This window comes from Hylobates moloch, unplaced genomic scaffold (assembly GCF_009828535.3).
Source record: "Hylobates moloch isolate HMO894 unplaced genomic scaffold, HMol_V3 SCAFFOLD_1, whole genome shotgun sequence".
Classification (NCBI taxonomy): Eukaryota; Metazoa; Chordata; class Mammalia; order Primates; family Hylobatidae; genus Hylobates; species Hylobates moloch.
Window position 1 is genome coordinate 69,260,810 of NW_026652276.1, and position 13,709 is coordinate 69,274,518.

Below are 13,709 nucleotides of genomic sequence, written 5' to 3' on the forward strand. Positions count from 1 at the left end.
GTAATAAAAAACAAAAATAAAAGTAGGAAAACAGGCATTTCATGAAAAGTGAAATCCATTGTACAATGCATAATATAGTCAAGGATCTTGAAATTAAATTGGTGTCTTAACTATCATTTCTTACCTTTAACCAATAAACATTATTTTTCTTTAAAGGAGATAAAAAGATTATTCATTAAATATAGTGAAAATAAACATCATTAATTAACACTATATCTTGCTAACCTCTTTACATCCATTAACACTCTGTAGTAAAAATAATACTGGTTTTTGCTATGGCTTCGTATTTCTTTAAAATATTAACTAAAATAGATTTCTGATTTGGGAAACATGATAACCAGTGCCATTTGGTTTTAAAAAAGAGTTGTATCTTAATCACCAAGACAAGACAGCAAGAAAACAATGACATGGTCACTTGAAGATTCTTTCAGTCTACTGTTCACCATCTAGTCAGACACCCATAAATTAATTCCAGCAAAACGCCTAAGAAATTCATTGATCAACCTCCAAAGCACATCAGAGAAAGTGCTAATATAGTGAACAGTAAAAACAACAATGGCAGCAGAACATCTTATTTAAACTTTTGAGATGATAAAACAGTACAGAACTGGGAACCCTTTGGAATTTTTTTCTTGTTTTGGTTAAGAAGATCATTAATACTTTATAAACTTCATACATATGGCCCACTGTAAGGTTTAAAGAATAAAAGGTTTAATAGAATAAGCAAGAGAATGCCATAAAACCCTTGAAATAAGAAACACTGCTAACTTTTACAAACACAAAGTTCCTCACGTTTCAATCAAGTTTAGTCAGCCCTCATTAATCATAAGGACAAGTAGGCCAGTTTACAGACAAGTGGCACCCTATGAATGGCTCTTAGGCATGACACAGTTCTTAAGATAAATATCTTTACACTTGGAACAGTCATGCGGATATTATAAAGATGGAAACTGCAGTCCCGTAAAATTATACCTAAGAAAAGAATGAGTCAACTTATATTCAGATACTTCTAAAATCCCTCATATTTTAAGATGCTGTCTCCATTACTTTATTTGAACAACAAAATACTGTTTGGGGAAAAATATGTAAGTCTGAGATGACCTCCATCAAAGCCAGTTTTTCAAAGCTTATAAAGGTCACCTATATGAATAAGACAAAAGAGAGGGAGGGAAGTAGGGAGGGGCAACAAAATTTAATACAGAGCATTTATTCCTGGAACTATGAGCTCTCAATTCCAACTGTGGGATGTCACTGAAAACAAGTCTTCTAAAGATCACTTTGAAAAGCTGTCAGTTATGACTACAAATATAGCATATGGGACTAAAATATTCAACAATCCTAATGTTACGCCACTGGGTACTTGTAGCTTGAGATAAATATCCAGAGATAGTATAATACAGAGATTTCCCCAAAGCATGATATTTCAAACATCTTACACTACAGTGAAGACATTGTACTCTGAAAACCATGTTAACTTTAAAAAGTCATTCTAATGATGATGAAGACATGGAATACCATTTGACCCAGCAATCCCATTACTGGGTATGTACCCAAAGGATTATAAATCATTCTACTATAAAGACACATGCACACGTATGTTTATTGCTGCACTATTCACAATAACAATGACTTGGAACCAACCTAAATGCTCATCAATGATAGACTGGATAAAGAAAATGTGGCCCATATACACCATGGAATACTGTGCAGCCATAAAAAAGGATGAGTCCATGTCCTTTGCAGGGACATGGATGAAACTGGAAACCATCATTCTCAGCAAACTAACACAGGAACAGAAAACCAAACACCACATGTTCCCACTTGTAAGTGACAGTTGAACAATGAGAACACATGGACACAGGGAGGGGAACATCACACACCGGGGCCTGTCGGGGGCGTTTATTTAATGCTAGGGGAGAGATAGCATTAGGAAAAATACCTAATGTAGATGACAGGTTGATGGGTGCAACAAACCACCATGGCACATGTATACTTATGTAACAAACCTGCACGTTCTGCACATGTATCCCAGAATTTAAAGTATAATAAAAAAAGATACATGATTAAATAAAATAGTTTCATGACTTTGAAGTTGGAAGAAAGGCAATATTATTACCTTTATTTCATATAAAATGTCGTCTTTAGGTACGTGGATAGCTAAACTAACATATTAACTATTTTAAATAAGCATTTAATTCTTTCATCCTTTTAGTTTTCCCATTGGAAATTGTGGACTCACTGTATACACATATAGTTAAATGCTTTTCAAACCACTTCTCCGTAGAAAGTAGTTTACTGGATTTTAGTATAAAGTATTTGTTTCTTTTTTTTTGAAGTCATTAAGAACCACATTAAGCAAAAATTTCCTTTTCATTTATAAGATGATTCTTCCCTTTGAGTTTTACGGTGACAATAGCTGGCTTTGAAAAATGTAAACATAATATCAGTATTGTTGAATTGTTGAAACAAATACCATTACCACGAAATATCTTTGTATTAAAATGTCACCAAGACTAAGCTTCATTTAAATTATAACTAATAGAATAAATACGCAAATGTCTGAAATGTGTTATAACAAAATGTGACACTTGTCTCTAATTGACTAATAAAGACTAGCACAATATCAAAACATGCAAATTGGATGTATCTGTGCTTACAATAAATCAAGATCAAGTTAAGGGAAATGAGATTGGGCACTTAAAAATTAGTATGTTTTCCTTGGCTGGGTTTAATGAGAATTTGGGCCTGCTGAGAAATCATGCAGAACTAGTCTCCTCTCTTAGAGGGGTAATAGAGGCTAACACAGAACAGGTAACTTAAGAGATCAGCCCCTGAGAACAAAGAGCAATTTCCAGGCATCTGGGATCCTAGATCACTTCTCACTGGAACCCTGGGACCCAGTCTGTCACCCTTTCTTTACTCTTAGATTACTAGGTACTTTGGGTGTGGGTTCCTCTCCAATCTGGCTTGCTACAAAAGAGCTACATGGTCTGGTATCCAGCAACTCCTTCCTTCATCTCCCAGGAGCTCCCCCTGCCCTCACGTATCTATGTTTTACACACACACACACACACACACACACACACACAGAAATAAAAGAATGGGAGTAGTACAGAATGAAGAGGTTTCCAAAGATCAAAGAAAAGATGATCCAGATGATCCAGGCTGGGCACGGTGGCTCATGCCTGTAATCCCAGCACTTTGGGAGGCTGAGGTAGGCAGATCATGAGGTCAAGAGACTATCCTGGCCAACATGGTAAAACTCTGTCTCTACTAAAAATACAAAAATTAGCTGGGCATGGTGGCGCACGCCTGTAGTCCCAGCTACTCAGGAGGCTGAGGCAGGAGAATTGCTTGAACCCAGGAGGTGGAGGTTGCAGTGAGCCCAGGTCGCACCACTGCACTTAGCCTGGTGACACAGCAAGACTCTGTCTCAAAAAAAAAAAAGAAAGAAAAGATGATCCATTATTGTATCTTTTCTTTTGGCTTTGGACTCTGAGTTTCTTCTCACCCCATTTCTTTGTAGATCTGGGAGAAAGATGTTCATTTCCCTTCCAAGGGAAATAAATTGGTAGCTGCCTCTTGGTCTCTTCCCTGGGTCCCCTGATAAGCAGGTTTTATATGTCTATGATAAAAAAGTTTCAGCAAACACACACGCACAAGCATACACACACATACACACTCACCCGGAGATCATGTATTCTAGCAGGAGAAAACTGAGACAGAGGGAGATCATAGTGACCCATCTATGAAGCTCTGGCAGAATAAAGACAAGATCTCACATCTCACAATTCCCATTCCATTGCTCATTCCATTCCACCACTCTGATAAATCATTCTTTCAAGTTCTCAGCATGAATGACAACAGCTGCCTGCTGCAACATTTTCTATTAAAAAAAAAAAAAAAACTGGCCGGGCACGGTGGCTCACGCCTGTAATCCCAGCACTTTGGGAGGCCGAGGCGGGTGGATCATCTGAGGTACGGAGCTCGAGACCAGCCTGGCCAACATGGGGAAACCCCGTCTCTACTGAAAATACAAATATCAGCTGCGCGTGGTCGCGGGCACCTGTAATCCCAGCTACTTGGGAGGCTGAGTAACGAGAATCGCTGGAACCCGGGAGGCGGACGTTGTAGTGAGCAGAGATCTCGCCACTGCACTCCTGCCTGGGAAACAAGAGCGAGACTCCATCTCAAAAAAAAAAAAAAAGAAAAAACCTACCTCAAATTTAATGGATTCAAGCCATCCAAGCTTCCTCCTTCAGAGCCTCCACTATTTGATAAATATGATAAGGTTCACAGAGGGGTATCTGGCTGGGGCTGGGTGATCAAGGTCAGTTTTCCCACCTATCTTTGTTTCTCTCTTAACCGCCTCATACTAAGACTTATTTGTGTTCATTTCCAGTGGCTGAGTAAGTATCATCATCACTAATCCATGTGATTTCTTCACTCCCAAACTGGGATCAGTTTTCATATTTTCTACTACCCACGCACAGAGCATAACTGTAGACGGTAGGTTGAAAGGCTCACATAAACAAGAACTTAGTTAATTAAAACTAACATCTCTAGGAACAAAGATAATCATATCAAATCAATACATTCAAAACACTAAAACTCACCTAACGGGTCTCTTTAATAATCAATCTCATAGGTCAATAAGAGAGCTATAAATATACAATCTACTACTACCTCATAATCTGAAACTTGTGTTGTTTTAATTCTTTATGTTTAATGTTAACAGTTGCTTACTTACTGGCTCTACAGGGAAAGAGATATAGATCCATAAGAAACTAATCAATTTAACTGAAGAATTTGGGTCGGTGCAAGCATGAGTAGAGAATGCTAAAGGGATGAATGAAATAAAGGACTGACTAGTCTGATACCAATACTGAATGAAAGCAAACTTCTTGGATTCTTTCTCCCTCTTTCAGATGAGGTGACCTAGGGGAAATATGCTGCCTAAGAATGTTTCATATCTTCCTACTGAGAGTAAACTCTTGGAAAAAGAATTTCATATCACCACTCAAGTCCCCTTTTCTACCCTTCACCCTCACCTCAAGAAACTAGAAAACTTCATGAATAGCTCATTAGTTGGCCAAAAATATTTTCAAAACGCATTAAACATCAAGAGTATATAATAAGAAACAGAGTTTCTAATCTCTTGGGAGTATCACACTTTCTTTGGGAAGAATAACATCAGCCACAAACGAGCATCAGAACACTGGATTCCGATTTAAAAAGTAAATATAACTAGTAAAAAGAAGTAGATACAATGGACATGGAAAAAAGGAGCCACATGGTATATGGGTCAGAGAAAGGTTTAATTTTAAATCAGAAATCTGACTTAAAATGTGAGGTATGGTTACCTCCCCCTCAACCAACAATATAACCCATTCTTGGGTATTCACGTTTATAAGAAATATAGACTCAAGATAAAAATTGCTACATGCCCCATTTCAGTCACAGATCTAAAGACAGTGAATTGGGGATAAAAGTCCCTCCACTTAAGAACTTAGGTTAAAATGCTACTAATAGTAAAAGCATGTTAAACTACCTGCCGCCAGAAGATGGAATAACAGCAACCATGTCTCTCTGAGTTTAAGAACCAGTCAGCTCACAGCCTTCCAGAACCTAGCTTGCATAGAAGAGGAGCTTCTGTGGAGAATCAGCTTGAGAAATTTCTACCGCTTTGGTTCTACCACTAGCTAGGTGACCATGGGAAAGTTGCTTAAGTTAGAGATGTAGTTTCTTACTGTAAAATAGGAATTATTTTATTTATCTCATAGGATTACTGTAAGTATTAGATGAGATAATTTATAGAAAGTACTTAATACAATCCTTTTTATTGAGGGTGTTTTGTTATTTTCTATAAAGACAATCCAGGTTCTCACCTCTACCGTAGGAGATGATGTGGCTGATACTTAAAGGTTTTCTTGTTTGACTTTGTTTTAATCAAAGAATTGCCAAGATAAAGATCAAAGTTATTTGTTGTAAAACCGAGTTATTATAGACCTACAAGCTATTCAGTGGATTATACAAATATGAGCATAAAGTATTAAAGATATGTGTCTTTCTGTATTTTCATGTGGCAAAACTTTCTATGTGCTCCTTTTTAGAAAGGGCATTTCTGTCAGTTATAAACTGCTGCTCCAAATTATGTGATAATTTAGATCAAGGTCATTACCAGCTTAGTTGACCAAACCTGAAAAATATTGTTCTTATGTCAGAGACCTTGAAGAAAGAATGCTCTAATGGGATTAAAATGCCTTGCAAAGAATTACAACACGAATAGCTCAAGAAATCTTAATTTATAAAAGGTCACAGAGTTACAAAAAACATCTTTCATTTCAGCTAATTAAATGAAATTTTAGTTAAATGGCACCTTGAAATATTGGTATTGCAGCTGCGAGTGCATTTAAATAGCATTTACGCAGATATAATTAGCACAATTAAACATGGGTAGAAGTGGAAACACTATTCTTAATTATATTGATATAATCAGTTTTATTAATGCTTTATAGCAACAAAAGTGACATCTGACAGTAACATACAATTCATGACTGAACCTAATATTAAGCATTTTAGCATATTAAGGAATCTAAAGCTAGGTAATTGGAAAAAGAAAGAAGTCAAACACTGAGTTCTTACCTGTGACAATGCCATAGTTGGGAGGTTCAAGAATTACTCCATAAAACTGGATGATGTTTCTGTGACTGAGGACACTGAGTATTTCTGCCTGTACAAAAAATAAAATGCAAAGTTGCATAACATTTCACATTTATAATAGTCAAATAAAACAGGCTTCCTACTCATTTTTTTTTCTTTTTCAGCTAGGGTCTTGCTCTGTTGCTCAGGCTAGAGTGCAGTGGTGTGATCTTGGCTCACTGCAGCCTTGGCCTCCTGGGCTCAAGTAATTCTCCTGCCTCAGCCTCCCAAGTAGCTGGGACTACAGGCACGCACCACTACACTCAGCTAATTAATTTTTTTTTTTTTTTTAAGAGATGGGGTCTATGTTGTCCAGGCTGATCTCGAACTCTTGGGCTCAAGCAATCCTCCCACCTTGGCCTCCAAAAGTGCTGGGATTACAGGTGTGAGCTACCACGCCCGGCCTTAGTTTTCTTTTATGTACGTTTACAAAGATATATATGTGCCCAACAAGTATGTGATTCTGCTAAAGTTGTCTTTCTTGAAAGTTTAAACATTTCTACTGAAGCTTTCTGAAAATTTAAAAAGAAAATGGGGTTGAAGAAGCGATAAAAGAGGTGCTTACTAGCAAGCCCACCTGACTGATAATGGAGGAGAATGACTGAAGAGATACCCCATTTATTTACAGTGAAGGTCCTCTTCCTAATAGTCAGATATATATATTTTGCAAAATGTCTGTTCTGAGAGGCTACAGCCAGATTGAACTTCGGTTGGTTAGATGAGTCAAAATTAAGGTAGAGATTTTAAAATGTTAATGGAATCGATTCAGGTAATACCCACTTATTTATCTAATCATTTATGCAAAATATATTATTGTTCTCCTTCTGTATGCAAGGTCCTATAAACATATAAAGGTAGATTCTTGACCTTCAGTGGTGATTTGATAGGAAGCCATATTTATACATTTTGAAATGTGTTAAATACTAGAAAGCGGTACTGAAGAGTGACATGGTAAAAATAAGTTGTATTTATTAAACTTAATTTTTAAAACAAACCAGATACTATAGTATATATCTGTTAATGTCAATAGAAAGATGATCTCTACATAAATCATATATTCATCAACATTTTATGACTTTTATGGAGATAAAATATGGCTAATCAAGAATTATAAATATAATGAGGTATAAAATCACGTAAGTTAAATATAGAAAATATTTAGTATTTTTCAATGAAAGGCATATTACTGGCATTAAGTAGACAGGAGATTTATAAGTCCCCATCCCAGAAAGAGGATCATCAAGAAGAATGTCAGCAGTTAATGAAAACGGAGACACTTTGGTCAGAAAGGGACTACCCTTTGGGAATGTGTACACTATGAATTAGTGTTATTTGCCATCAATTTTTTTCACAGGATAAGAGTTGGAGTTTCATTAAGAACAGCTGTGAAACTGGTTTTGAAGGTGGTGTAACTAGGTGGAAAACAAGTTTGACGGTTGGCATAGGGTCAATATGAAATTGAGATAAAGAATATCATTGATTGCATGAGACACTTACCAAGCTTGATTTGACAGTGTTTTCTTATAGTAATACATGTGTCAAAGGGGGCTATCACTGCTTAATCAAACAATTCCTTAACACTTATTGAGTGCCTCGTGTGTTCATCAAGCAACCTTCTTCTCATAGTTTAGTTTCTCAAGTAGGAAGAAGATGTATTATTTGTGCAACACAACTATTCATCCACATGGCAACTCTACTTCTTACTAAGAAATAATAAAGTTTTTTGTAAAAATAGAATGCATGTGCAGTTTGGAAATCACAAAGCCCCCATTTTAAGTGGTAGGACCAACTGTGAATAACGCATTAAAGTTCAATGTAAGTAAAGCAATAGAGTTAATGTTTGAACCAGTATTTGTCAAACCAAGGCAGTGTTATCCTTTGGAATATTCTTTGGGGCACCTGAATTTTGTGACCATTAAAGATTTTTGTATCAATAAAGAATAAATACAAGAATATTCTGAATCCTTGGATGACCACTTTACAATGCAGCATGATGGGATTTTCAGTGTTCCAGCTAGTTTCCATGTTTATATTTAAGATATTGCCAAGTGATATATTGAGGAGATAGGATTGATCATTTCAGGTGCCAGTAAGCATGTGTAACAGCTGTTAGGATGGCAAATGCTAATGTCAAAATAACAATCATTATCCTATATCCCTTTGTTGTGCTCATATTTTTTGCAAAAAATTTTGCAGCATAATTTCCAAGTAAATGATATTTTCATGAAATAAGATTTTAGGTTCTTATATAATAAACTAAGAATCTGATTTAACATCATAAAAACAACATGTTATTTTAGAGTGCTGTACTGATTTCATGGAAATGGGCCAACAGTAAACAGAGGCAGACTGAATAAGTGATATGTTTGTAATAAATGAAGGTCAAATGACATCATGATGTTAGCAATTCAAATAAGCTCCAATAAAAACAAGTGTGAGGTTAACCAAATTATTAAAACCTGTGTTGTTGCAATCACCCTCTGACAGCAAGCAGATATACTCTCTGGATTTTGCCTTTATAGGCACCTGCTTGCAAGAGCTCATGAAAAAAAAAAAAAACTGTTCCAATAAATGTGTAGTAAATAATTTCTCACTGAATTGCTGTTTTTCCTTTGTTTTCCAGATTTATATTCTGGGATAATCTAGCATATGAGCTGCGCATCAAAATAATGGATTAGTGGTTTAAAAATGCATTCACTGTTAAAAAGAAAACATGATAATGATGAAAGCTAAAATAATGGTCCATCATACAAAAGTATATCTTTTTACACTATTAAAACCAACATAAGCCATTTATTTTCAGTAAATATAATTGGATAACAATTGTTAAACTGTATTGATTTTATTTTTGTTTAATTGAAAAATTGGTTTTGAATTTACCTGTATATGAGAGTTATAAGGAGTTGATTCTTAGTTTTATGTTTATGTATATTTAAGTTACACAGAAATAATTTCAGTCAACATGTGAAATCTGGAAGACTAAAAGTTTCTATATAAAAGATCTACACATTTCTCAGTGTGCAAAATGCTGTTGTAGGGAGTCAGACCCAATGTCCAAAGCAGCATTATTCACAATAAACAAAAGGTAAAAACAACCAAAGTGTTTATCAACTGACAGATAAAATGTGAGGCTGTATATAAACACAATGAAACATTTTTCAGCTGTAAATAGGAATTAAGTTTGGATATGCACTGCATCATGAATGGGCCTTGAAAATATTATGCTAAGTAAAACATGCCAGGCACAAAAGGGCAGATACTGTATGATTCTGCTTATATGAACTATCTTGAACAGACACATTCAGCAATAAAGAAAGCAGATTAGAGGTTGTAACCAGGGGCTGCTGGGAGGAGAGAATGAGGAGTTATTGCTTAATGGGTACAGCATTTCTGTTTGGGGTGATGAAAATTTTTGTAAACAGACAGTGGTGATGGTGCACAACACTGTGACTACAATAAATGCCCCTGGCCAGGCACAGGGGCTCATGCCTGTAATCCCAGCATTTTGGGAGGCTGAGGCAGGAGAAGAGAAGCACTTGAACTCAGGAGTTTGAGATCAGCTTGGGCAACATAGTGAGACCTTGTCTCTACCAAAAATAAAAAATTAGCCGGGTGTGGTGGCACATGCCTGTGGTCCCAGCTACTCAGGAGGCTGAGGCAGTAGGATGGCTTGAGCCCAGGAGGTCAAAGCTGCAGTGAGCTGTAACTGTGCCACTGCACTCTAGCCTGGGCAACAGAGTGAGACCCTGTCTAAATAAACAAATAAATGATACTGAATTACACACTTAAATATGTTGAAATAGCAAATTTTATGCTATGCATATTTTACCACAATAAAAAAGTTTAAAAAATGGTACTCTACACTTTTGCAGAGATGAATGATCAGAGTCTATATATTCAATAGTCATCTTAAAGTTACACAAACTACAGTCTAAGTATCATTAAGATAGATATGTAATTTTCCAAACTAGCACTTGGAGGATCTAAGAAAAGACTGGGACAGACTGCAACAATACATATACATTTTTAGACAGAGTCTCACTCTGTCGCCCAGGCTGGAGTACAGTGGCGCAATCTCCGCTCACTGCAACATCTGCATCCCAGGTTCAAGCGATTCTCCTGCCTCAGCCTCCTGAGTACCTGGAATTACAGGTGCACACCACCACACCCAGCTAATTTTTGTATTTCTTTTTTTTCAGTAGAGATGGGGGTTTCACCATGTTGGCCAGGCTGGTCTCGAACTCCTGACCTCAGATGATCCATCTGCCTTGGCCTCCCAAAGTGCCAATTTTAACTCAGGCTCTAAGGTTCTCCATAAAGTAAAGGACCCCAATCTGAGATATAAACGGAGGAATCAAGCTCTATTCATAAAAATGTCTAATAGTCATGTCCTATTAGGGTACCAAAATGTCTCTACAGATTATTGTTTGCCTGCTCTTATTGTTTCCAGCTGGGGCCAGTTCCTTTCTCCCCTCCTCTTTCCTTTATTGGAAAAATTACAGAAGTTTTAGTTTGTTAATTAACCTGGGAGGTTGTGAGTATTTTGTTATTTTTACTGGCATTTCTACAAGTTTACAGGGGAAAATGAGCCATTAGCTCAGTTTGCCATGTTTCCAGACATCGACTGACACACAGGTTCCAAACGACTGATTCAGAGATATTAAAAGAAGTTAAATATCATAGTTTTAATTATCTTCCTGTAAAGTATTTCCAACAGTTAAAAAATATCTCCATCTTCAGAAGGACTCTTATCCTTCAATTCAAAACTTTTTTTCAACCTAATCCCAAATTTTATTTTGTTTATTTAATTTTGGAGAGCTGCCATAGACTCCTTAAAGATTCTGTGTCTTTAAAGCTTGTTTTGCAAACATTGACAAATGGGACTAATTAAACTGAAGAGCTTGTGCACAGCAAAAGAAACTGTCAACAGAGTAAACAGACAGTCTACAGAATGGGAGAAAGTATTCGCAAACTATGCATCTCACACAGGTCTTATGTCCAGAATCTACAAGGAACTTAAAAAAGTTTACAAGCAAAAAACAACCCCATTAAAAAGTAGGCAAAGGACATGCAGAGACACTTTTCAAAAAAAGACATACATGCGGCCGACAAGCATATGGAAAAATGCCCAACATCTCTAATCATTAGAGAAATGCAAATCAAAACCACAATAAGATACCATCTCACACCAGTTAGAATGGCTATTATTTTAAAAATCCCAGCACTTTGGGAGGCCGAGGCAGGCAGATCATGAGGGCAAGAGTTCGAGACCAGCCTGGCCAACATGGTGAAAACCTGTCTCTACTAAAAATACAAAAATTAGCTGGGTATGGTGGCACATACCTGTAATCCCAGCTACTCCAGAGGCTGAGGCAGGAGAATTGTTTAAACCTGGGAAGCAGAGGTTGCAGTAAGCCGAGATTGCACCACTGCACTCCAGCCTTGTGACAGAGCTAGACTCTGTCTCAGAAAACAAAACAAAAACAAAACAAAAAAAAAAAACAGTCAAGAAATAACAGATGCTGGTAAAATTGTACAGAAAAGGGAATGCTCATACACTGCTGGTGGGAATGTAAATTAGTTTAGCCATTATGAATGGCAGTTTGGAGATTTCTCAAAGAACTTAAAACAGAACTACCATTCAATCCAGCAATTCTATTACTTATATTCCATCACTGGGTAATGGAATATAATGGGGGAAACCCAAGGGAATATAAATCATTCTACCATAAAGACACATGTTCGTCACAGCACTATTCACAATAGCAAAGACATGGAATCAACCTAAATGCCCATCAAAGGTAGACTGGATAAAGAAAATGTAGTACATATATACCATGGAATACTATGCAGCCATAAAAAAGAACAAGATCATGTCCTTTGCAGAAACACAGATGGAGCTGGAGGCCATTATCCTAAGTGAGCAAAGGCAGGAACAGAAAACCAGATACAACATATTCTCACTTAAAAGTAGGAGCTAAACACTAAGTACACATGGACACAAAGTAGGAAACAATAGACACAGGGGTCTACTTGAAGGTGGAGGGTGGGAGGAGGGTGAGGATTGAAAAATTACCTATAGGGTACTATGGTTATTACCTGGGTAATAAAATAATCTGTATACTAACTGCGCGTGACACACAATTTACCCATGTAACAAACCTGCACATGTACCCCTAAACCTAAAAGTTAAAAAGCTTGTTTTACACCTTTTGTATTCCATTAATATACTCTATATGTATTTGTGATAAATATTGTAAAAATTAAATTGAGTTCACTGCTTTTTGTGAAAGAAAGCAAAGATACCAACAACAACCTGTTGATGGGTATAGAATGAAAGGAATCGTTTATGAAGCCCCACGTCATAAGGCTGGCAGGTTCCACTTACATCTTATACTCAGGACAGGCTTTTCTCTCTGACTGCCAACAGCTACTTTCCTCCACCTAGCAGCAAGATTGTGTCTCAGCGGGGTCCGTGCTTCTGCGTGTGATGTGGCACTGACACAAGGTACACTTCTTTTGCCCATGAATGTCAATTACTCCTTCAAGTCCTTTAGTGTGTGTGGTATTTAAGCACATAACTCCCCGGACCCTGATCTCTGAGATCCTCACCAATTTTTTTTTTGGAGACGGAGTTTTATTCTTGTTGCCCAGGCTGGAGTGCAATGGTGCGATCTCGGCTCACTGCAACCTCCGCCTCCTGGGTTCAAGCGATTCTCCTGCCTCAGCCTCCTGAGTAGCTGGGATTACAGGCGCCTACCACCACGCCTGGCTAATTTTTGTATTTTTAGTAGAGATGGGGTTTCACCATGTTGGCCAGGCTGGTCTCAAACTCCTGACCTCAGGTGAGCCACCTGCCTCAGCTTCCCAAAGTGCTGGGATTACAGGTGTGAGCCACTGTGCCCAGCCAGTCCTCATCAATTGTAGGAGTCTCATTTCATCAGAGTGTGGTAGTAAGAGAAAGGAAAGTGGTTCATTCAATCACTCAGCTGAAGCCATCTCCTCAC

At 37.3% G+C, this 13,709-nt stretch overlaps 1 protein-coding gene across 2 annotated transcripts in view; it reads right to left on the minus strand.

Moving 5' to 3' along the window:
• MAP3K20 (mitogen-activated protein kinase kinase kinase 20) overlaps positions 1–13,709 on the minus strand; it is a 201,059-nt gene that overhangs the window by 93,977 nt on the left and 93,373 nt on the right. For both annotated transcript variants that reach the window (XM_032755347.2, XM_032755348.2), the window contains exon 3: positions 6,646–6,733. In XM_032755347.2, coding sequence (XP_032611238.1) covers positions 6,646–6,733 — 88 coding nt within the window. The remainder of the gene's footprint in view (positions 1–6,645; positions 6,734–13,709) is intronic.